The sequence below is a fragment of the Cornus florida genome, unplaced genomic scaffold (assembly GCF_030987335.1).
Source record: "Cornus florida cultivar Cherokee Brave unplaced genomic scaffold, ASM3098733v1 CherokeeBrave_3.0.0_Hap2_Chr04, whole genome shotgun sequence".
Lineage (NCBI taxonomy): Eukaryota > Viridiplantae > Streptophyta > Magnoliopsida > Cornales > Cornaceae > Cornus > Cornus florida.
This window is the reverse complement of record NW_026775574.1, coordinates 71,450,886-71,474,275: the sequence shown is the minus strand read 5'-3', so window position 1 is coordinate 71,474,275 and position 23,390 is coordinate 71,450,886. Positions and strand designations below refer to the sequence as shown.

Here is a 23,390-nt window from a genome sequence, read left to right as displayed (position 1 = left end):
CTGGTACTCATACCAAATTCTCTAACATTATGTTACTAGGTATGTGATTCATAATATGATTCTCTTATAGATAAACAATGAGTGAAAATAATCAACTTTTATCTTTGAGATCATAAACTAATCCATCCTAGTGATTTTTGAGTAGCTATCAAATCTAGCATGCCTATAATCTGCTTCCAACTTACTTGTCTATATCAAGCGCACATGTGCAAGACTACCCCATATGTGCATATAATTCAAACTAATATTTAGTCAAAAACACAGCTCAAACAATATCCTTGAGATAGACTAAGATGGAATGCAGTTCATAATACGCATCGACATCATTAACGCTAAACTCTTAAATGAAAGAGATAATGTAGCATAACTGATCATAGATCTAACCATGTTAAGTGGAATTCTGTTTTCCTATTTGACATCTAAATCCATTTAGCGTTAATTGCGGAAAACTGGTACACAACACCCTCATTAACCATATAGTCTTTGCACTATCCCAAGAAATACTCATATCCTCGATCAGATCGAAATGTCTTGATAAGTTTACCTAATCTGTGCTCCACATCAGTCTTGACCTTCTCAGAATATACCAAGAGTTTAAGTCTTGTGTTGCATCAGATAAACTTATCCAAAACGTGAGTAATTTTGCTTGGATGTTCATAAGACCACACGTGTCAGTGTGTACCGACTCTAATTATCCTTTATGTTTATTTCATCTGGCTGATTAATCCCTAAGAGTTATCTATCCTTCAAAACAGGGTTCACAAGTTTGGTTTAGGCTCCTCTGCCTCACTAGGTAATTAACCTTCTTTGACCAATTTTTGAATCTCATTTTGACTGATTACAACCCAAAAATAGACACTAAAAATACAATGAGTCAGGAATAACAATTTTTCTCTTAACATTCAATCTAGAAGATGCAACATTAGTTTCTACATTCTGCAAATCTTAAGAGCTTGTGATTATAGTATATTAACCATCTTTCAATACACCAGAAGTAATCGCATATCTATTCAATTTTATAAAACCAGTTTTACAAAATAACAACACAGTTTTTATAAACCACAAGTGAAACAAGAATAAGATAGCGTCTAACTTCTGTGCATAAAGATAGTTCTCTAATACTAATATCTTCATACTCTCTAATTTCAGATGTAATACTCCCACTGACTTAGCTACAACCTTGACATCAGGTCAAATACAAATATATTCCATATCATTGAGGCTTCTGGATTCCTGAAATCCTTGCAACGAATTGCAAAAATGTTTAATGGCTCCAGAATCTATCCATCAGGAATTAATAGATACAACCACATAACATGGCTCAATGATTAAATATATATTTACCTATACCACGTCATTGCTTAGACTGTTCGTCCTTTAGTGTCTTCGTTAGCAGCAAAAGAAACAATTTAATTTGCTCTCAACATACACTGTCTTATTCCCTTTAACCTTTTGGATACCCATGTTTTGTACTAGCCTAGTCCTATTATCATCCTTCCTCTTTGCTTTGCCCGTCCACTTTGGCCTAAAAGAAGATGGTATAGACTAGGTTAGATTGATAGGAACGCCCATACTTTTGATTATCCCTTCATCTGTTACCAATTCTATAAGAATATCAGCGAGTGTGTACTCAAACCGATTCCTTATTTAGTTCACTCTAACAGAGTCGAACGAGTTTGGTAACAAGGCAATAATCATGTCAACTTGAAACTTACCACCTAAGTCAGCCCTATTAATTTTCAGCTAATTTTTAAATAATAAACAATCATTTTCCAAAATTTGATTTCATACTGGAGTTCCTTAGGCTATCTTGATGCTATTCAAGTCTGACATAGTACTTTGACATACTCTCTATCTAATCTCATCAAAATATCTTATTGACATTTAATATGATGCTTGAAGAAAATAAAATAATGTAAATGTTAACTTTGAAGCGTATTCGAGGTAAACTCTAGAATATTGCACCAAGTCATCTCATTTGCCTTATTTCACTTATTCAAAGCATTAATGTTCTCTTAGGTATCTTAAAGTAAAAGGATTAGGTTTAGGAGTAGTAAATACATTTGTACCCTTACGTTGTGAATAAAATATCTAAGCTCCTTTCCCAGTCAATATTAATGAGGTCCAGTTACATTGAATATGTAAGCAAGCAAATAAACTGAATTAGACATAATTAATCTGAATATAAATGCATTCATATAATATGCAAGGTGAATTATTAATATTGTCATGCATATTTAAAATTAAAATGAGTTTGTTAACCACATAATATAATAAATCTCAATCGAACAAGAGATCATTATCATTATTGGTGAACAATCCCTTTTAATTAATGCGGGTCCCTCAACTCTGCAGCATAATAAATCAACCAATCAATATGTCAATAACTTATCCTGTTGGAGGAGTTCATTATTACTATTGTTGAGATTCATTTACTATTAGGCGAGCACTTCTATTAAAATAGTATGTGGGTCCCTTAACCACTACATGAAAAATCGGATAACCAATACGCCAATAACTTATTCGGTTGGCGAAGTTCATTATTGCTATTGGCGGGCAAATCCCATCATCTCCATATCTCTTAAGACAATGCCTTGTCTATCTATATGAAATGATTCCCGATTTTGTTTAACCTTTCTAAAATCACCTAGTGTAGATCACTCCGTTGGGGAGCTAACACTATTGATTTTAGATTGAGTGTATAACGTTATTAAAGCTCCAATGAAAAATAAAATATTAAATATCTTGTCATTATAATCTAGACTCTTTAAATCATGCGTAGGGCCTTATTTTTAAAGATCTAATTACAATGAACATTTAATATTATTATTTTCATGAGATAACCATTCTTGTAATATTAAGACTCTTCAAATCATGCGTGGGGCCTTATTTTTGAATATCTAATTATAATGGTGTTAATAACGAAGGCCATGGGACAATGTATAAAAATTCCCGCTCCCATTCAATTTTTAATCATTCATAATTATGGTTTTCATTTTATTCATTTACATGATATAATGCATGCAAAACGTCTTGATTTTAATCCAATTAAATTTAGAAAATATTTGGACTTTAAACGATTCACTAATATTTAATTTGAAGCACATTTTAAAAATAATTTACAAAAATAATTTTTCGTTTCCCAATAAGTGCCCTCAGATTAATTAGTAATCAAATCCAATTAATTTTCATAATTTAATTAATATAAATCAAGTCATTTAATTAAATATCATGGATCCAATGCATGAACAATCATAATCAGTATTAAATTATTCCATGCATCACATAAATAATCAAACTACAGACAGAAGCAATTTAAATGGCCAATGGATTCAACTTTTAACATTTAATTACTCTAAGTATTGTACAGGCGTCCTCCAACAGCTTGTAAACACCTGTAGGGAGCTGGTACGCGCTTACGGAGGCAAAACAGCACTTGGAATGCGCCCGGAGGGCCCTACACGTGCTCACACGCGCCTGGGGCATGCACCAGGTAATGGCACGCGCTCCCAAGCGCCCCCATGCGCCTCCACGCGCGTGGGAACAATTTCCCTTGGCTGCCGTGTGAGATCCACGCGCCAGCCCATGTCCACCTTCTGGCGCGTGTGGTGCACTTCCTTGTGCCGCATGGGATAACTTCCCATCATCCAAAAGCTCAGATTCCAGTTGCACCATAAAATTGTGTTCCGCGAAGCATGTGATCATTAGTCCTTCTATCTCCGGCCAATACCTCGCCGCCGGCAATTTTCCGGTCGCCGGAAAAACGCCAAAAATTCCAGAAAATATTTAAAAAATTCCAGAAAATATAAATTAAGCCAAAAAAATTCCAGAAAAATTCCGAAAAATTCCGAAAAAATTCCAGAAAATTCCTGAAGCCTAATTTAACCCTCTTGGACCTTCTTGAAGCTTCATAGCATCCTTTGATGAAGATTACATGGCTTTAAATAAATTTACAATTTGAAATACAATGGAAAAAATTAAATTACATCATTGAACTTTCAAACGGCTAAATCAAAGCCTTAATTATATTCATCCAAAGATAAAATTACATTCCAATAACCTATAAGCTTCATCCATGGCCCAAACACAAATCATCATCCATTCACAATTATACATACATCATTATCTATCAATATATATCAACATATTATATCATACATCAACATACATCAATAAAAAATATATATGAATATAATTTTAGATCCATGATGATGAATTTCATAAAAACATGATCTCTAGTAATGAATCAAACCATGTTCTGATACCACTGTAAGGAAACGTGCTAGTTTAAAAACTTTTCGAGGGATTTTAAATTCGTAGATCTTGATTCATCACATAGAGACAAGTTTTATGTAAAAATAAAACATGATCTATCATTCAATTAAAAGATTGAATACTTACATCAAGGTTTGAGTAAATCTTAGATCTCTCCTTTAAAGTGAATGTTCTCACTTATTGTAGATCCCTTTTGCTAAACACCTTTTCCATGAATCTCCATCTTCTTGGTAATAGTCTTGCCTTTAGAAATCACTCATAAGCCTCCATGAATGACCTTAAAAAATTAGGCTTGTGGGAGCCTCCATTAGATGAGAACACTAACCCTAATTTTCTAAAAAGAGAAAATTTATTCCTTTTTCCTTCTTAAAAAAAATCACCCCCAAAATATACATAGACCATGTATATTTATAGGCAACATAAAAATAAAGAAAAGGAAACAACAAATCCTTCTCAATCTCTAATTCATATGTCTCAAATCTAATATGATTCCAATATCAAGTTAGGCTATGAGTGAGAATCCATTGGGCCTATTATTTTATTGGCTACAATGAATTAATAATTGGCCCGGTCCATGAACCCAATTCAATTAATTCATAAATTAATTTCTACTCCACTAAAAGAAATTAATGAACTCCAATTAAATAATAAATAACCTCTAAGTCAATATTGCACTTTGACTCCTCTATGCATAATTAGTTATCGGATAAATAAAGCCATCAATCCGACTACTTAATTAATATATTTATTTTGGTACCTTTGATTATTTTTGGCTCGACCACAATAAAACATTTGTTTGACAAAAATAATAATTTAAATAAATAAATATATAATAAATCATTTTGTCTAAAAACACACGAAGGCCTTCGAATTTGCTTTGTGATCAACCATAATCAATACAAAATAAATACAAGTAGCAATGATGCAAATATTGAAAATATAACCCTCTAATTATTAATTACCTAACTACCCAAAGTGTCGGTCTAAGGATTCCAAAGAATCCGCCGAATAAATCAAAGTAATTATTAATTAATAAAAGAGTCAATAATTTTCTCATGCTTAAGAGTCAAATGCCATGACGGTGATAGGGAGCAATTGCATACCACGACTCTCGCAATATATCTCAACCTAACGCGGATCCAGTTCAAATCTTAATTAATTATGAGTCCATCCATAATTACCGACTATGAACCATTTATGATTACTATTTATATATCATACATTGATTGCCATCACATACATATATATAAATATCTCTTGTAATCAAATGGACACTATCACTATATTGAATCGAAATATAATACATTGAATTCACCAATTGTATAAAATATAAATATTTCAGAAACGTTAGGAACATATGTCACTTTAATCCAAACAAGAATTGGCTATGCCAGGGCATATAAATCCCAACAACACCTTGGGGATAGAATGGATCAAGTGTCTCAGGGTCAGGTTTTTCGAGGATTTTGGATAGTTTGCAATTGATATGGGCTTCATAGAAATCAACCCCTTCGTCATTACAGTCGATGGAGACTACATTTGAAAGCCTTCCGGCAAAAGGATAGTATTTGGTTAGGGTTTGAGAGAGAGAGGTCTTGAGCCGAAGAGATTTTTCATTGATATTAATGCGTGGGCTATCATAGCCCTTATTAGGGTAGAAGAGAAGCAAAGGGAGATATTTATGTGGAGAGAACTGATCCAACAAAGTGAGGTTGTGAGTCTTGAGATGACTAGGAGTTGGAGATGATGGTTTGATGGTTTCTTTTATGGTTTTCTTAGGATGCATGGTTGTGTGCTATATATCTAGATGATGTTGGTATATGTATCAATGGATGTATGTATATATATAAGGTCACGATAATCGCTTCGTAAGTTCTTGGAAAGGAATCTCATTTCTATCGCAAGCAGACTATAAAATAATTCTTAGTCTATATATATATATATATATATATATATATATATATATATATCATATTACCCTCGCGTGCCAAGAGTTATGAATGAAAAATAATACAAGATAGAAGAGAGAGAAAAATCACCACCACACATGAACAATATAAGAATATTATGTCATTGGACTTGCACGGAAAAAGAAAAACAGAAGAAAAGTTTTCTTATTCAATATGTAATAGCAGCCCAATAAATAATTATAAAACAAATCCTATCCCTCTCTCTTCTCCACCAAGGCACCAACAATGGAGGAATGCAATACTCTAACACGGAGTACTAGTATATATTAAACAAATGTGCCACGTTAAGTATGTTCTCTAAGTAATTAACAGTAGGACTTGTTTCGACAGAGTGTTGAATTATTATTATTTTTTCTTTATCATTTAGTTAGTTGACTGTAACATTAGGTGCACCAAACCGAATAAAATAATGAAAATTAATAATTTTTGAAGTAGTTGACTTTGATATCCAACATCTCCCCCCAATTGAGGGTGATGCATATCTGAGTGTTGTTGACGTACCTACAATTTTTTACAAGAGTTGTGGCGTAAGTCTCAGGTTGAGAGCTATTGGAAGAAAAGTTACAAAGTCATAAAGAAACACTTATTAATCCTTCTAAATACTGTTTTTAAAACTCAACTTTCCACGACCTATTTCGCTGCACAACTCACAATTGATATCAGAGTCAATCTTTACACATTGAGTTGATCTTATTAAGGTTTGAAGATGAACCGTTTTTATGTTTTTTCCACCTTTGTATGCTGCTTGTATGATCTCCCAAGCTTGAATTCCTAGGAATTTTCGACTTTTGCATTTCTTTCGTTGACCGACATTTCAATTGTTTTGTAGACTCGGAGCCTTGCTATATTGTTGGGTTCAACAAAACCTTCTTCAACAATATTCTATAGATTGATTTGAGTATCTTCTTGCTCCAATAACGTAATTTTCTCCATTGAAACGAGGAATAAGAGAAGCTTAATTTAAATTTAATCGAGATGTTTCAATTCATTAAATAAATTAATAATTAAAATTAAATAGATAATTGTTTAATAAAAATTCAATCAAAATGTTTCAAATAATTTATAGATAAAATAATAAAATAATTTACCAAATAATAAAACAAGTTACCAATTAAAATAATTCCTATTATGTTCGGAATTCTTCAAGGTTAAAATTTTTTTACTTTTTCCATTTTATTCTATTTGTAACTATTTTTCCTATATTTCGCTTCATAAATATTTAAAATTTTAATTACTAAAAAAAGTTACTAATCAATTATTTGAAAAGTAAATTTATTTTGATAATTTTGATATTATTTTTTTAATTAATATTATAAAATAATTTTTTATCACATGTATCGCACATGTGCTTTACTAGCCCTACGATTAAATCAAAGGACAAACATTTTTACTTGTGGACCAAGTTGAAAACCGTCCATATTTATTACTTACTCCACAAATAAAAAATAAATAAATAAATAAATACCTTCTATATATTTATATTTTTTCATTCTTTTAATATATGGTAATTTGACAATGCCTGGGGATTCTCGTTTTGTCTCACATTATAAATAGCACATTTTTCTTTACAAAAGTGTGTCAATCATTCATTAGTCGGCAGGTCAAGTCATTCGTTGCATAGGTAATTTGCTGCTGCTACTACCATTCTTCTATCCGATACTTTTTTTTGTTTTTTTAATTTTTTTTAATTTTACATAGTGTTATTTTCACTTTTTTTTTTTTGTGTTATAGCTTGTTTTATATGGTTTTCATGAATGTTTTAATATTCTGTTTCATTTCAACTTTTTTGTTTGTTTTAATTTAGAGAAGTGATTAATTTAGAGAAGTGATAGTATTCCGATTTCAATTAGTGACCATTTCTTTGAATATAATGTGGTTGAGAATAAGGGAAATATTTTTAAAAGTTTTAATAGAATCTAACCACGTTATATTTGGATGAAGATGTCGAAGATGAAGAATCGACAATTAACATTGAAAGACTTATCATTTTTCTTTAATTTATAGTCACCTTTTATGTTTTTGGGTTTGGTTTATTTAAGAGTTTAGATTATTGGATGAGTGTCTTTTAATGGAACAAAGAAACAGATTTATTGGGATATGTATTTGGGGTTTTGGGTTTTTTTATTGCTTGATCAAAATAATCACACAGTCTATGAAAATCAAATCTGAGAGTCCAAAAAGCACATATTCGTGAAGGAAATAATTTTCTCTCTTCCAACCTGTGCTATGCCATGTTCAACAACACTAAAACCAGCAAAGCAGCACTTCTTCGTCTAAAGATAAACTCAAAATCGAGGCAAACGCACTCTCTCTCTTTCTAAAATTCTATTTCTTCGTCTCTGTCAATTAGAAAGCCCTCTCTTCCTGCTAAAACCTTTTTTTTTTCTTCTTAAAAGCCTCCATCTCTAAAGCCATTATTTTGGGTTTAAGAAGTATGAGGACTGCAAAATTCAATTCAACACAAATGTACTCAAAAATAAAGAACCAGACAATTGAAAAATTGCCCGGACGTCAATGCCCGCAAATTTCCTCGGCTGAAATACGATGGTTTTTTTTTTGTTCTCCAATTTTTTTTTTCCCAATTTCAATGAAATTGTCAAAAAGATCTTAATTTGTTAATGACTACCCCCCCCCCCCCCCAAAAAAAAAAGAAGAAACCCTCCCCTATTTATAGGTGAAATTGGTCGTTATAATTCGATTAATGCAACCTTTAATCTATCTATATTATGACTTTTGTCTTCCTGCCTTTGATCTATATTTTGACTTTTGTCTTCCTATTCTTATTTTTCTGCGGATCTTGTCGTTTTGGGACTATTTTTCCAGTTCATAAAAACTTGAAATGGCATTCAGGTCGAACCTTAATAATATCTCTTTATCTACCCAAACACACACATTTATACATGTTTACACACACTGAGCATGGCGTTGTTTTAAATTATTATTATCCTTATTTGTTTTATTCTTAAATGCAAAAAATAGACCTAATTCTTTATTTGTCGCCATACTTCCTCTATCAAATTCTCTTTGACAATTATTATAATTGATGATTGAATTTAAGAGAGGAGATTACTTATTGTTGCCAAACCTCCTCTGTGCTCTGTTGTGTGTGTGTGTATATATATATATTTTATTCTTGTTGTTTTTATTAGTTTTGGCTTTTGCAAACTTAACCCCTCCATACTTCTTGCTATCTTTGTTTGCCTCTTTGTTTCCATTTTGGTTAAAGGATTGATTGATTCCCTAGAAAGTATTTCATTTTTCATTAACGAGGTTTTATTGATTGCAATAGTCTCGTACTTTGCCTTTCACTTTCTTTAGTTTCGATTTTTGGTTAAAGACTTGATTTCCCTAGAAAGTATTTCATTTTTCATTAACGAGGTTTTATTGATTGCAATAGCTTCAAATATGAGACACCACGATTCACGTCTGGCTTTTGCACACTTTAACCCCCAGTGGAATGCACTAACATCCACTGATTCCGATTCGACTTTCTTTCTAGAAACCATAGTTCATACTTGTTGCTTTTCGCTTTCTTTGTTTGCCTCAGAGTTTCGATTTTGGTTAAAGGTTTGATTGATTCCCTGAAAGTATTTTATTTTTCATTAACGAGGTTTTATTGATTCAAGTTTGCAACAACCTCATATAGGAGATATAATGGTTGGCTTTTGTAGACTTAATCCCCCATGTGAATGCATTAACATACACTGATTCCAATTCAACTTTATATTTAGAAACCACGCTCCATTGACGAGTACGAATTATTTTTAAAAACTAAACTAAAAGTTGTATAGAAGAAGAAAAGAATAAATGAAAATATAATTAATTTTATTAAACAAGAAAAAAATAAATACATAAAAATTGAGCTTGCTCCACTTTGTTTCGCTCTCTCATTTTTTCCCCTAACTTGCTGCTTTCTAATTTGAATTGATATATGATTACGCTACAACCAAGTCTTGAACCCAAGACCTCGGACCATCTCTCCTAGAATGTTTTTGGTGCTCTTTTTCAGCCATAAATAATTCTGATCCTTTGTGTAGCCATAATTTCTAACATTTTTGTTATTTTTGCTTCTTTTATTCTCATTCTGGAATTTATATCTATAAAACATAAAACCTATATATAATAATATTTAAATAATATAAAATACTAATAAAATATTTATTTAAGTGCATAAAATAATGGGTTTTGTTCACCTATCATCCATGCTTGTTGCTTTTTTGTTTTCTTTGTTTGCCTCTTAGTTTCGATTTTGGTTAAAGGTTATAGATTGATTCCCTAGAAAGTATTAGTCAATATAGCGAAAAAATGCTCCTCTTTATTTTTTATTTTTATTTTTCTCTTTCTTGATTATTTTCAAAATATTCTTTCCTTTGACTATTTATTTTTTGTTACTTTCACTGTCTTTTTGTAACCTTCCTTGTCACTTGAAGATCTTGCTTAGCAACATGGTTGTGATTAGGGCTATATGCTGATCTATTTGATTATTATGGGACAGAATTTTAATGGCCGGTGCAGTAGTTGTCATGGCATATGAATCCTACAACTACACGAGGAAAGCTGAGAGGTACTTAGCGAAGCTGAAATCCATACAGGAGAGCTTGGAAGCGTATCAAAAAAGTAGCTGAAAGAAGGAACAACTTGCCCAAAGGGATGGTGGAAGGGGTAGAGAAGAAGTGTCCTAAACTCTAGGAATAACTATTCTCAGACCTTCGCTTTATTGCTTTATATTTCCTTCAACATTCTCAACTTTAGGAAGTATTTTCTGACTTGTTTGCACTTATTTCCTTACATAACATGATCTCTATTTTGGAAGTATGTGTTTTTGGCATGATGAGCTAACAAAGAAGGGGTTAATTTTGGAATTTAAGTAATCTGTTGAAGATTATAGCTCCTCTTGACGTTACACCAGCCAATTCTTGTAACCCTTCTTTCCAAATTGAGCACAAGTGATATAATTGGTGTTTTATTTTATTTTTTTATTATTATTTATAATTTGTGTTATACATGTGGACCCCAAGAGGTGCAACCATGAATCTCAGCTCTTAGGTATATTATTCAGAATAATATACTACATTATTCTGAATCTGTAACTTAGAATGATGACTCTTGAATTAATTTATCTTCTTCGTAATTAGAGTCAATGTCTTCTTCGTAATTAGAGTCAATGTATAAACATGATTTGTAAATACCAATTTGAGGAGGCCCAGGACGACATGGGCCGGATCTGGCTTGCGAGCACGACATCCGGTCCGTACAGCTGGGTCGGCCCATAAAAAGACGCTGCCATATGGGCCGAACGCGAATAAGCCCATCAAAGGTGACCAGGACTCATGGAGGAACAGGCCCAGATCCAGCAATCCGTCAATATTCGTAAATATCTTGTAAATATCTTGTAAATATCTATAAATAAGGGAAGGAATGGAAAGAAGAGGAGGATCTTTTGGTTGAAGTGTAAGAATTCTAGAGAGAGAAAGAGGGAATGAATTTCTTGCATCTTCAATTGGCGCCGTCTGTGGGAATCGCATGGAAGTTTGGTTGATCAATGAGGAATATCGAGTGGATTCAGACCAATTCGGTTGATCGAGACTCGATCTTTGGGATTTGGATCCAGATCTGAGCGATTGTGACCTACTCTGGAGGAATTACAATTCTTGAAGCTTTGGCAGAAGTGGCTTCAGATCTACGCAACAACGAGTTGTTCGATTGTGGCAGGATCTGACGGATTTAGAGTTTAGACAAGTCAGATCTCGTAAACGGTGAGCATAATTCGGAGAATTCGAAACCAGATCTGAAAAATTCCCACTCACGAAGCTCGGATCTACTCGCGAACTTGAGATTAATGCCTTTACTCCGTTCAGGAATAATGATAGGTGAAAGCTCCAATCCGATGGAGGCTGTCCAGCAAATAAAGCTTGAGGAGTTGATGAACTTGATTGAAGCTCTCAAAAAAGAGAATGCAGAATTGAAAGCTGGAATGCAACATCGGCAAATACCTACGGTTTCGCATCCACTTCCGGTCGGTGAAGGAGGTGTTCAATCTAATATCGCGCGTCAAGGCGAGCAGGACGAGAACAATCAGTCAGCTCACCACCGTGATGAAAGGATGATGGACAATTTGCCACCAAATGTTCGTCGAGTCGAGGATCACGAAGGATCGACTCATGTTGATCCGCGACATGAGCAGATTAGACGGAATGAAGCCATAACCTTCGATCCGCATCGGGAAAGGTTCGACCGAGAGGAAGTGATAGAGGTTGATCGCCGTCGAGTAGCGTCGCCTTGGCAAAGAGAGTTCATAGAGGAACGGTCGTTCGATCCGTCTTACCGGCCCTCCATGGCTACTATCACTCATCGCGGTTCGGAGGGCAGAACCGTAACTCACAGAGCTACCGCTGGACTCCAGAGAGAGAATGAAGCTCTCCGATCCGCAGCTCGGACGGTTGATTCACCATTCACTGACGAGATCTTGAATGCCCCACATCCAAGGAAGTTTGCTATGCCAGTCTTTATTCTGTTTGACGGAACAACCGATCCGATCGATCATGTGTACCATATCCAGTTGAAAATGGCCCTGAATACGGAAAACGACTCTTTAATGTGCAAATGTTTCCCTACAAGCCTAGCCGGACCGACGCTCAGCTGGTTCAAAAACTTGCCTAGGAGCTCCATTGGTAGCTTCAGAAACCTGTGCGATCGGTTCATAAGCCAGTACTATGGGAACAAGCGCCCGCCGAAGGACATCTCGAGCCTATTCACGATGAGGCAGCACAAAGATGAACGTCTCCAGGCTTTTCTTACCAGGTTTAATCTCACTAAGAGTATGGTGATCGAATGCCACCCTTCTACAGCAGTTCAAGCCTTCAAGTTAGCCATGACACGTGGAACTCCGTTTCACACCAGTCTGGTAGTGAACACGCCGACTACTATGGATGAACTCAATGAAAGAGCCGATGGCTTTGTGCGCCTAGAAGAAGAGGAGGCAGCTAATGCTCGGACAGCGTCGCTCGTGTCGACCGAGGAAAAGTCCAAGGCAAAGATCAGGCAGAAGCAGGCTCAGCCGCAACGTCAGACCTCTTGGAAGGCAGAAAAAAGGTCCAGGGAGGAAGAGCTGATTACTCCGCTGAAGGTCACTCTGGCGAGGCTGTATCAGGAGAACAAAGATAAGTTTCATCCACCACTGCCAATTAGGCAACCCCTCGAACAGAGGGATCAAACTAAACATTGTGCTTTCCATTCCGATTTCGGTCATCAGACTAACGAATGCAGGAACCTGAGGAGGCAAGTGGAGATGTTGATAGCTAGAGGGGAGTTCGCGAGTTATGCTCAAGGCTCGGCGATAGAGCAGAATCGACCGGTGGAACAAATAAAAAGGAGTCATAAACAAAGCTCCCACAATTCACAACCAGTTCGTATAATCAATGCTATCCATGGTCGACCCGAGCCTAGTGAAGAGTCAGATGAGCTACTCCGGGCGCGCCTGCGGCAGGCGCAGATGAAGAAAAGGGTCAGCAGTGTGAATACTCTACACCAGCAGAGCCCGTCGATGCAGATAAAGTTCGACTGGACAGACCTGCAGCGTGTTCAACTGCCCCATGAAGACCCGTTGGTAGTCAGTTTAATAGTGGCGGACTGCTTGGTGCGCAGAGTTCTGATCGATCCTGGGAGCAGTGCGAATGTCATGCCGAGGGACACATTTGATAGGCTCGAGATTAAACCAGAGAGGCTCAAGCCCACTGGAAATCCCTTGTTAGGGTTCGATGGGAAGAAGGTGGAGCCCGTCGGGATGGTGGAAGTAGAAGTTCAAGCTGCAGAACGAGCTCTTATGGAAACTTTTGTGGTTGTAGAAATTCACCCCTCGTATAATCTCCTGATGGGAAGAGGATGGATTCACAGAGTCCAAGGTGTACCCTCAACTCTGCATCAGGTCATGAGGTGCCTCGGACCCGATGGAGATAAAGTGATAGACATTCGGGGGGATCAGGTCGCAGCCAAAGAGTGTTATTCCGTCACACTAAAGCATGCTGGGAAAGGGAAGGCGCCCGTCCGTTCGGCAAGCCCCAGATAGCAATTACAGGAACCTCCGCCCGAGCAGAACAGGGTGGAGGAGTCAGTCGACTTGACCGAGGAGCCCCTTCTGGATGTGCAGATCGATCAGTCCAGGCCAGAACGAACTACCAGAGTAGGTATAAGACTGACCAGAGAAGAGCAACAAGAGCTAGTGGATTTCTTGTCCCACAATGCCGACGTATTTGCATGGAGTCACCTAGACATGCCTGGAATTAGTCCCTCCGTATCCTGTCATTCCCTGAATGTCAATCCCAATTTCAAACCAGTGAAACAGAAGCAGCGAAGATTTGCTCCAGAACGTAATCAAATCATAGCGGAAGAAGTCGATAGGCTGCTTGATGCGGGATTTATCAGAGAAGTGCACTACCCTGATTGGTTGTCCAACGTCGTTGTCGTGCAGAAGAAGAATGGGAAATGGCGAGTATGCATTGATTTCACCAATTTGAACAAAGCCTGTCCGAAGGACAGCTTCCCGCTGCCTAAGATTGATCAAATGGTGGATGCCACCACCGGGTATGAGCGTTTAACCTTTCTGGACGCTTATTCAGGTTATAATCAGATCCCTATGGACCCCGCAGATGAAGAAAAAACTTCTTTTGTCACCGAGCGAGGAACATACTGCTACAAAGTTATGCCTTTCGGACTAAAGAATGCAGGAGCAACTTATCAAAGACTTGTTAGCAAAATTTTTAAGAATCAAATGGGAAAGATTGTGGAAGCCTATATTGATGATATGGTGGTAAAGAGTAGGAAGAAGGATGATCATCTGAAGCATCTGCAAGATGTATTTGATGTACTGAAGCGATATGGGATGAGGCTCAATCCAACCAAGTGCTCGTTCGGTGTGAGTTCCGGACAGTTTCTGGGACACGTGGTCAACCGCAGAGGCATCGAAGTTAGCCCCGCTCAAGCAGAGGCTTTGATTAAGAATGCCGAGCCAAAGACGATCAGAGAGGTGCAAGCCCTCACAGGACGAATAGCTGCATTAAGTCGATTTATTTCAAAATTGTCAGATCACTGCAAACCGTTCTTTGACACGATTCGGAGCCATGGAAGGCAGGTCTGGGGGGATGAGCAACGACAAGCATTGACTCATTTGAAGGAATATATGCAGAATCCACCAGTCCTGTTAGCCCCAGATCCGGAAGAAAAGTTATTTCTATATCTTGGAGTATCTGGTGTCGCGACGAGTGCCGTTCTGATTCGTTGCAGGGAAGGGGTGCAATACCCGGTATTTTATGTAAGCAAAACACTGACAGAGGCAGAAAAAAGATACTCAAAGGCCGAACGGGTGGTACTTGCACTTGTAAATGCAAAAAGAAAGTTGAGGCATTATTTCGAATCCCACCCCATAGCTGTTCTAACAGCTTTTCCAATCAGAACGCTTATGCACAAGCCAGAGCTCTCGGGCAGAATGACAAAGTGGGCCATAGAGTTGAGTTCATTTGACATAACGTATGAGCCGAGAACAGCTGTTAAAGGGCAAGCGGTGGCCGATTTCCTGCTAGAATGTGATGCCGAGGATACGGAAGAAGACCTTAGATGCGGCTCTTGGAAACTTTTTGTGGATGGCTCCTCTAACCAGATGGGGGCTGGAATTGGGGTCAAACTGCAAACCCCAGAGGGTACTTCCTTGAGCCAAGCACTCAGACTTGAGTTCCGAGCCACCAATAATGAAGCGGAATACGAGGCGTTGCTAAATGGATTGAAGTTGGCCAGAGAGCTACAGATCAAAAGTTTGACTGTGTATAGTGACTCGCAGCTGATTGTTCGGCAGGTAAATGGTGAGTACGCGACCAAGGACGACACGATGGGGGCATATCGTTCTGCCGTTCTGCATAAAGCCAAGGACTTTGCAAAGATTGAATTCATACAGTTGCCGAGGGAACAGAATGCAGATGCGGACCGGTTAGCATGTAGTGCTTCGAGTTGCGGTGAAACATTGGCGAGGGTGATCCCAGTAGGAATACTGACCCAGCCATCTATTTTTGAAGAACCCTTGGACTCTGACCCTTGGCAAGTCAACGTCATACCGTATGAACCGAGTTGGATTGACCCCATCATATTCGAGATGGCGTTTTGCCTATGCAGAGGGATGAAGCTAGGAGACTCAAAAAGAATGCTACAAAGTACGCCATCGTGCGTAACCAGCTGTACAGAAGGTCCTACTCTGGCCCATACTTGAAGTGTGTCACCCCCGCGGAGTTGCAGCAGGTATTGCGAGCTATTCATGAGGGTGTGTGTGGCAATCATTCTGGGGGGCGATCGTTAGCGCATAAAGCAATGACACAAGGGTATTTCTGGCCAAACATGTCAAGAGATGCGGAGGAGTTCTCTCGAAGGTGCGATAAATGCCAACGATATGGACCATTGATCCACCAACCACCTGAGGAATTGCACGTAATGGCCTCGCCATGGCCTTTCGCGCAATGGGGGATGGATGTGGTCGGTCCTCTGCCAACTGCAAGAGCTCAGAACAAGTATGTGTTACTGGCCACGGATTACTTCACTAAATAGGTGGAAGCAAAACCATATCCTAGCGTGACTCAGACTCATGTGAGACGATTTATTTGGAACAATATTATCTGCCGTTTCGGCGTTCCCAGATCAATAGTCATGGACAATGGCACAAACCTCGACAGCAGGCAAGTAAGAAAGCTGCTGGAGGAGTACGGAATCAACCAGAAGTTGGCTGCAGTAAGTCATCCTCAGGCCAACGGACAAGCAGAAATCACAAACAGAACCATTTTCGCCTGCATTAAGAAGAAGCTGGAAGATCATAAAGGGAAGTGGTTGGATGAACTCCCGAACGTTCTATGGGCTTACAGAACCACCCCAAGGCGGCCGACTGGGGAGAGCCCGTTTGCAATGGCATATGGTACCGAGGCAGTTATACCGGTTGAGCATTTGGTCCCCACTATCAGAAGCTTAGCATGGAGTCGAGATCAGAACGACAAGATGTTAAGATTGAACCTCGATATGATAGACGAAAGGAGGGACACAGCGGCTATAAGGTTAGCATCGTATCAGCAAGTGTTGGCGAATAGTCACAACAAAAGAGTAAAACACAGGGATTTTGCCCCTGGCGATCTGATTCTGAAAAGAAAGGTGGGGATGGTCAAAAAAATGATGCCACCCTGGGAAGGCCCATACAGAATAGCAGAAGTCATAGGCAAGGGGGCATATACGTTGGAAACCATGGCGGGAAGGTTGGTCAGCAAACCCTGGAACGCCACGTCTCTGAAGAGGTACTACCAATAAAAGCTAAGTTTCGGCTTTAATTGGATGTTGTTTGTTGTCAATCAAATATGTATGAATGTGCAAGTTACTGAAATTTACAAAAAAAATAACTTTCTTTTCCAACGGCCTACTAAAGAATGAAAAGCCAAGTGGCAAGTGGCATTCTAGCCGAGCGCCAGGCACTTAAGCAAGATAAGTGGCAGCTGGCACTATAAGCCGAACGCCAGACACTTGCTAAAAATTTAAAGCCAAGTGGCAAGTGGCATTCTAGCCGAGCGCCAGGTACTTGAGCAAGATAAGTGGCAGCTGGCACCATAAGCCGAACGCCAGACACTTGCTAAAAATTTTTAAGCCAAGTGGCAAGTGGCATTCTAGCCGAGCGCCAGGCACTTAAGCAAGATAAGTGGCAGCTGGCACCATAAGCCGAACGCCAGACACTTGCTAAAAATTTTTAAGCCAAGTGGCAAGTGGCATTCTAGCCGAGCGCCAGGCACTTAAGCAAGATAAGTGGCAGCTGGCACCATAAGCCGAACGCCAGACACTTGCTAAAAATTTTTAAGCCAAGTGGCAAGTGGCATTCTAGCCGAGCGCCAGGCACTTGAGCAAGATAAATGGCAGCTGGCACCATAAGCCGAACGCCAGACACTTGCTAAAAATTTTTAAGCTAAGTGGCAAGTGGCATTCTAGCCGAGCGCCAGGCACTTGAGCAAGATAAGTGGCAGCTGGCACCATAAGCCGAACGCCAGACACTTGCTAAAAATTTAAAGCCAAGTGGCAAGTGGCATTCTAGCCGAGCGCCAGGCACTTGCCATAAACAAACACACGGCAAAGCTAATATAAAAGAAAAGAGAGAAAAGATATATATGTATTGAAAATAGGTTGAACAGAGCACAACACAAAGGGAAAAAGAGTTCTGTCATTTCATTGATATTAAGCATTGAGTTTACAAAAAGTGAGATGTCCATCGTTACAAAAAGATATGGAATGGAAGAGTCCAAAGGAGCCCTAGCTAGATGCCTCAGTACCAACAGCATCCTGGTTGTGCCGACCCGCCTCCTCGGCCCCATCAGCCGTCTCACCTTCACGAGGTGGGGAATCAAGATGAATGACTGAATCGCTCGGCTGGGGCTCAGCGTCAGCAGTGGCTATGGAAGGTACCACAGTTGACGATTGAGGAGCGGTCAGAGGCAGAGCGGTAGGAGGAGCTGTGATGATCCTTGAGGAAGCAATGTCCTGGCACTCATCGAATATGCGCTCCGCTTCGGTGGGTTCTGGGTCGACATAGACCCCCAGAGGTTCGATCCCTAGATCCTTGTCGACCTCATTTGGAGTGGAACTGGTCTGTCCCTCATCCGGAACTCGGTCGGCGAAACCTTCCCGGAATCCTTGAGCATATCTAAGAGCACCGACCCTTGAGAACCGAGCGTGAAGAGCCAGCATCCCACCGCTCACTCTGCTGATCGCATCGATCAGAGCGGTACGCTCGTCCAGAGCTCTTTTCTCAAAAGCCATCCGAGCAGACTGTTCATCAGCCAGAAGGCGCTGGAGTTCTGCCTTTTCCTCTCTGATTGAGTCACGCTCAGTCTGCCAGACGCTCTTTTCAAGCTGGAGGGCATCCTTCTCATCCTGAAGAGAGTCATTCTCCTTCTTCAGGACATCTCTCTCCTGTTCGGTTTTTTCAAGCCGAGCCAGTACCTCGGTATTCTTCATGGCGAGAAGGTCGTTTTCTTTATTAGCCACCTCCAGGCTATCAGAAAACTTACGAGCCCTGGCGTTCCCCATCTCCACCTGCTTCTGCATAGCCATCATTCCGAACAATGTCTGCATAGGTGTACATTAAGAACAGTTAAGCCAATAGTCAGGTCGGGCGAAGGCAAGACCAAATAATATGAGAGAATTCATGAGTTGGAAAATAAAAGTCACCTCCATAGCAGATTGGGGAAAGCGGCTGAACACATCCTTCTGGGATAGGCCCTTTGCCGCCTCAAGGTCTTTCGGAGTCCACATGCTCCTATAGTACGCCATGGCGGTCTGGCCATCCTTCAGCATGGTCTCGTTCGGTTTCACGAACGTCCCATCCGTTCGGGTGTACCGAGGGGCCCATAGCGGTAAGGTGGGGATAGAAGGGGGGGCTGAAGTAGAAGCGGAGCCACCAGCTGCAGTAGGCCCAGAGGGAGCAGGAGCTCTGATCGCACGGTGCAAGAGAGCACCCGGCCCGGAGACCCGGGTCCTTCTTATGAGAGGCTCCTCCTCTGGATCGACTTCACTGTCAGGATGAGGCCTTTTGCCTCGTTCTTTGTCCCGAACGCCCCCCGCAGCAGCAGGGGCTGTGGTAGTTTGGGGGGACGCGCTCTGGTTGGCAGCAGGGGTGCTGACAACAGAGTTAATAGCCACTGTGCTCGGGATAGTGTCAGAGATGGTGGCTGAGGAAGAGGCTGATGCTGGAGAGGAGGTCGTCCCAGCAGCAGAAGTGGCTGGGGGAGTATTTTTCTTCCTGCCAAAAGAAGGAATCTGAAGCCTGCTCATGTTGTAGCCGAGTGATGAGAGCGCTAAGAGGTTGTCTGAAGTGAGGAGATCTGAGCAGGAAGGAATATCGTTCAGAACGTATTTCTTCAAGTAATTACTCCTATCCCTGCAAACACTGTAGCTCAAGTCATCACAAGGTATTCCTAAGGAACGGCATAAGAAAGTACAAAAACGGGGAACGCATGTTTCGCAGGGGCAATCATGTTCTTGAGATTTGAATTTCTTATAGGAGGAGACAGAACAGACACCAAAGGCGCTCGGGATTGGGTAACCCTCTGCAGCCGGCGAAGACCAAGCCCCACTAATGCCCACGATGCTATCCCTCCAACCCTTTTCAGATTTTATTGTGTCCGTACATATGGACATCTTCTCGAACGGGTAGAGGTGGTAGAAGGGTTCGTTAGTACGGATCTTACTGACCTTATAGCACAGAAGAAGGTCTATGAGGTCAAGGTCCAGATTTCTGTCACGCATCAACAGGAGCATAACGGATATGATTCTAAAGAAGTTGGGGTTAACCTGCAGGGGGGATATCCCCAATCTATTGAAGACATAACTAAAGAAAGGGTGCAGAGGGAACCTAACAACATTCAATTGAAGGTTCGTGAATAAGACTTCGCCGGGCAGGAGGCCGGCACCTGTCGTAATGTTAACGTCCTGAGGGCAAACCCTAACTTCGATGTTGTCAGGAAGTCTAAGTCTCATACGAAGAACATCCAGATCTACAACCATGGTGGAAGTGCTTGAAGGATCTAAAAGGGGGTAAATAGAAGCCTGCCGAAAGTAAAAAGGAACAAAACTAACCTCAGAGGACTGCAAGATCGCTGGAAGAATGACTCTTAAAGGATTTCACCAGAGAAAGCTTAGCACTGTTCTAGAAAGAGAGAGATTTGACTGATGATGGAGACGGTAAAAGGACGTGAAGTGGTATTCTAGAGCCTTATAAAGGCGAGGGGGGCCCGAGGGCCGAAGCGTCGGGAAGGCGAGAAATCCCTCGAGCCCCGGAACATTGATTCTGGATCTGACCGTCCGTTCCCCCACGTGGTTTTCTCGAGCCGTCAACGTCATGATGAGACGCCATCAATAATTACCCCCTTATTAAATAAGGGGCAATTATGGGGGCAGTTGAGGAGGCCCAGGACGACATGGGCCGGATCTGGCTTGCGAGCACGACATCCGGTCCGTACAGCTGGGTCGGCCCATAAAAAGACGCTGCCATATGGGCCGAACGCGAATAAGCCCATCAAAGGTGACCAGGACTCATGGAGGAACAGGCCCAGATCCAGCAATCCGTCAATATTCGTAAATATCTTGTAAATATCTTGTAAATATCTATAAATAAGGGAAGGAATGGAAAGAAGAGGAGGATCTTTTGGTTGAAGTGTAAGAATTCTAGAGAGAGAAAGAGGGAATGAATTTCTTGCATCTTCACAATTGATGCACAACAAAAGATTAACGCGATGATTATCCAAAATTTTCAAGGCATTTATTAGGAAATTTTCAAGGCATTTATTAGGATTTTGGTTATGGAGGATGGACATATATTGCCTTTTTTATTTTTTATTTTTTATTTATTTATTGATAAGTAGGATGGACATATATTACTACAAACTTTCTTGGCTTCAATGTCCATATCCGAAATAGAGAGACTGCCCATTCATGTGTTGATTTTACAGTGTACATAACTTTATTTCTTAACATGTAGAAACTTTCGGTCCTAACAATATTAAGGAGCCAGCCTAATGGCAGTCCAAGACATGAACTATTGTGCAACAGATTTGCTCAATCACGAAGCCCAAGAATTTATAAAAATGTAGACCACGTATGTAGTAGAAGAATATACATAAATTAAAAAAAATTAAAGAAAAAAAAAAATTAAAGAACTTATCTTTTTAAACGTGCAGTTATATTATTACAATAATTACATCTACTAATTTTAAATAAATGGATAATTCAACATATTTTATTATTATTATATGTGCAACTTTTTTTTATAAGGACCAATATTATCTTTTCTGCAAAAATACACACACAGAGAGACACGTGTGAACAATATAGTGTCATTTTTTATAATTTCTTTTTCTGTTTATAGTAAAAAAAAAATAATAATAATAAATCCGTAGGGACAGTTCTTAAAATATGTATCATTGATATTTTTCGTTTCACCCTCTTAGGTCTTAGTTCTTTGGGCAGTAAAATTTTATTTCGTAATAGCATAGAATTCATGCTAGTAATTCATTAGCATTTTTCAGTTACTATGAAACCATTTGGATAAAAACAAGCTTTTTTTTTTTTTTTTTTTAGGGAGATTCAAGCAATTTTATATATGGAGTAATATTTGCAGTTGGGCTATAATGGGTCAAAACCTAGCCGAACAGAGGCACTTGGCCCAGTAGCATTAAGTAACCTGCAAATTTTGCCATGTATTTGGTGAGATGGTGTCAGCCCCACCAAGTGCGAACCAAAGTATAAGAAATTTTATGGTCTTGATACATTTATCTCTGAATACTTGATTAAGTACATAATTAAAAATTTATTCTTATTTTGAATGTCACTTAAACACCAATATAGAACGTCTCCTTATTATCAGGCTTATATCATTATGATGTTTGAACTTTCTATTTCTATGTTTGGTGAAGTTATGTTACTTGAACTAAAACCATCAAAACATGATTTCTTTGTAAGTACTTTTTTTTAATCTAAGAAAAAGAAAAAAAAAATTTATGGTCTTGATACATCTATCTTTGAATATTTAATTTGCCGTGATCTTTTTAATTAAGTACATAGTTAAAAATTTATTCTTATTTTGAATGTCACTTAAACAACAATATAGAACGTCTCCTTATTATCAGGCTTATATCATTATGATGTTTGAACTTTCTATTTCTATGTTTGGTGAAGTTATGTTACTTGAAGAATTCTTTTAATAAACTAAAACCATCAAAACATGATTTCTTTGTGAGTACTTTTTTTTAATCTAAGAAAAAGAAAAAAGAATTATTTATAAAAATCTAGACCACATTTATGGTAGATATACATATACACACATATATGGTAGATATAACAAATATACACACACATATATATATATGACAAATATATAAGTTGGTCAATCACAAAATAGATTTTTCAGTAAATCTTAAAAGAAAGACAATTCTTTTCACTTCATTGTCGGACTATTATTTTTTAATGATTTAATAGGGGTCCTTGTTTCATACCGTCATACAAATTCAATGGAGGGAGATATACATATGCACACATATATGGTAGATATAACAAATACACACACACACATATATACAGTGGCGGAGC

The 23,390-nt window shown here is 38.8% G+C and overlaps 1 protein-coding gene across 1 annotated transcript in view; it reads right to left on the bottom strand.

Annotated features, from left to right (window-relative positions):
* Nucleotides 1-19,630, bottom strand: part of LOC132305097 (uncharacterized) — a 46,141-nt gene extending 26,511 nt beyond the window's left edge. The window contains exons 1-2 of the mRNA XM_059802778.1: nucleotides 19,476-19,630; nucleotides 19,248-19,373 (exon numbers count right to left, since the gene is read on the bottom strand). Of these exons, the coding sequence (XP_059658761.1) occupies nucleotides 19,248-19,373; nucleotides 19,476-19,601 (252 nt within the window). The 5' untranslated portion in view covers nucleotides 19,602-19,630. The remainder of the gene's footprint in view (nucleotides 1-19,247; nucleotides 19,374-19,475) is intronic.
* Nucleotides 19,631-23,390: the final 3,760 nt, after the last annotated feature.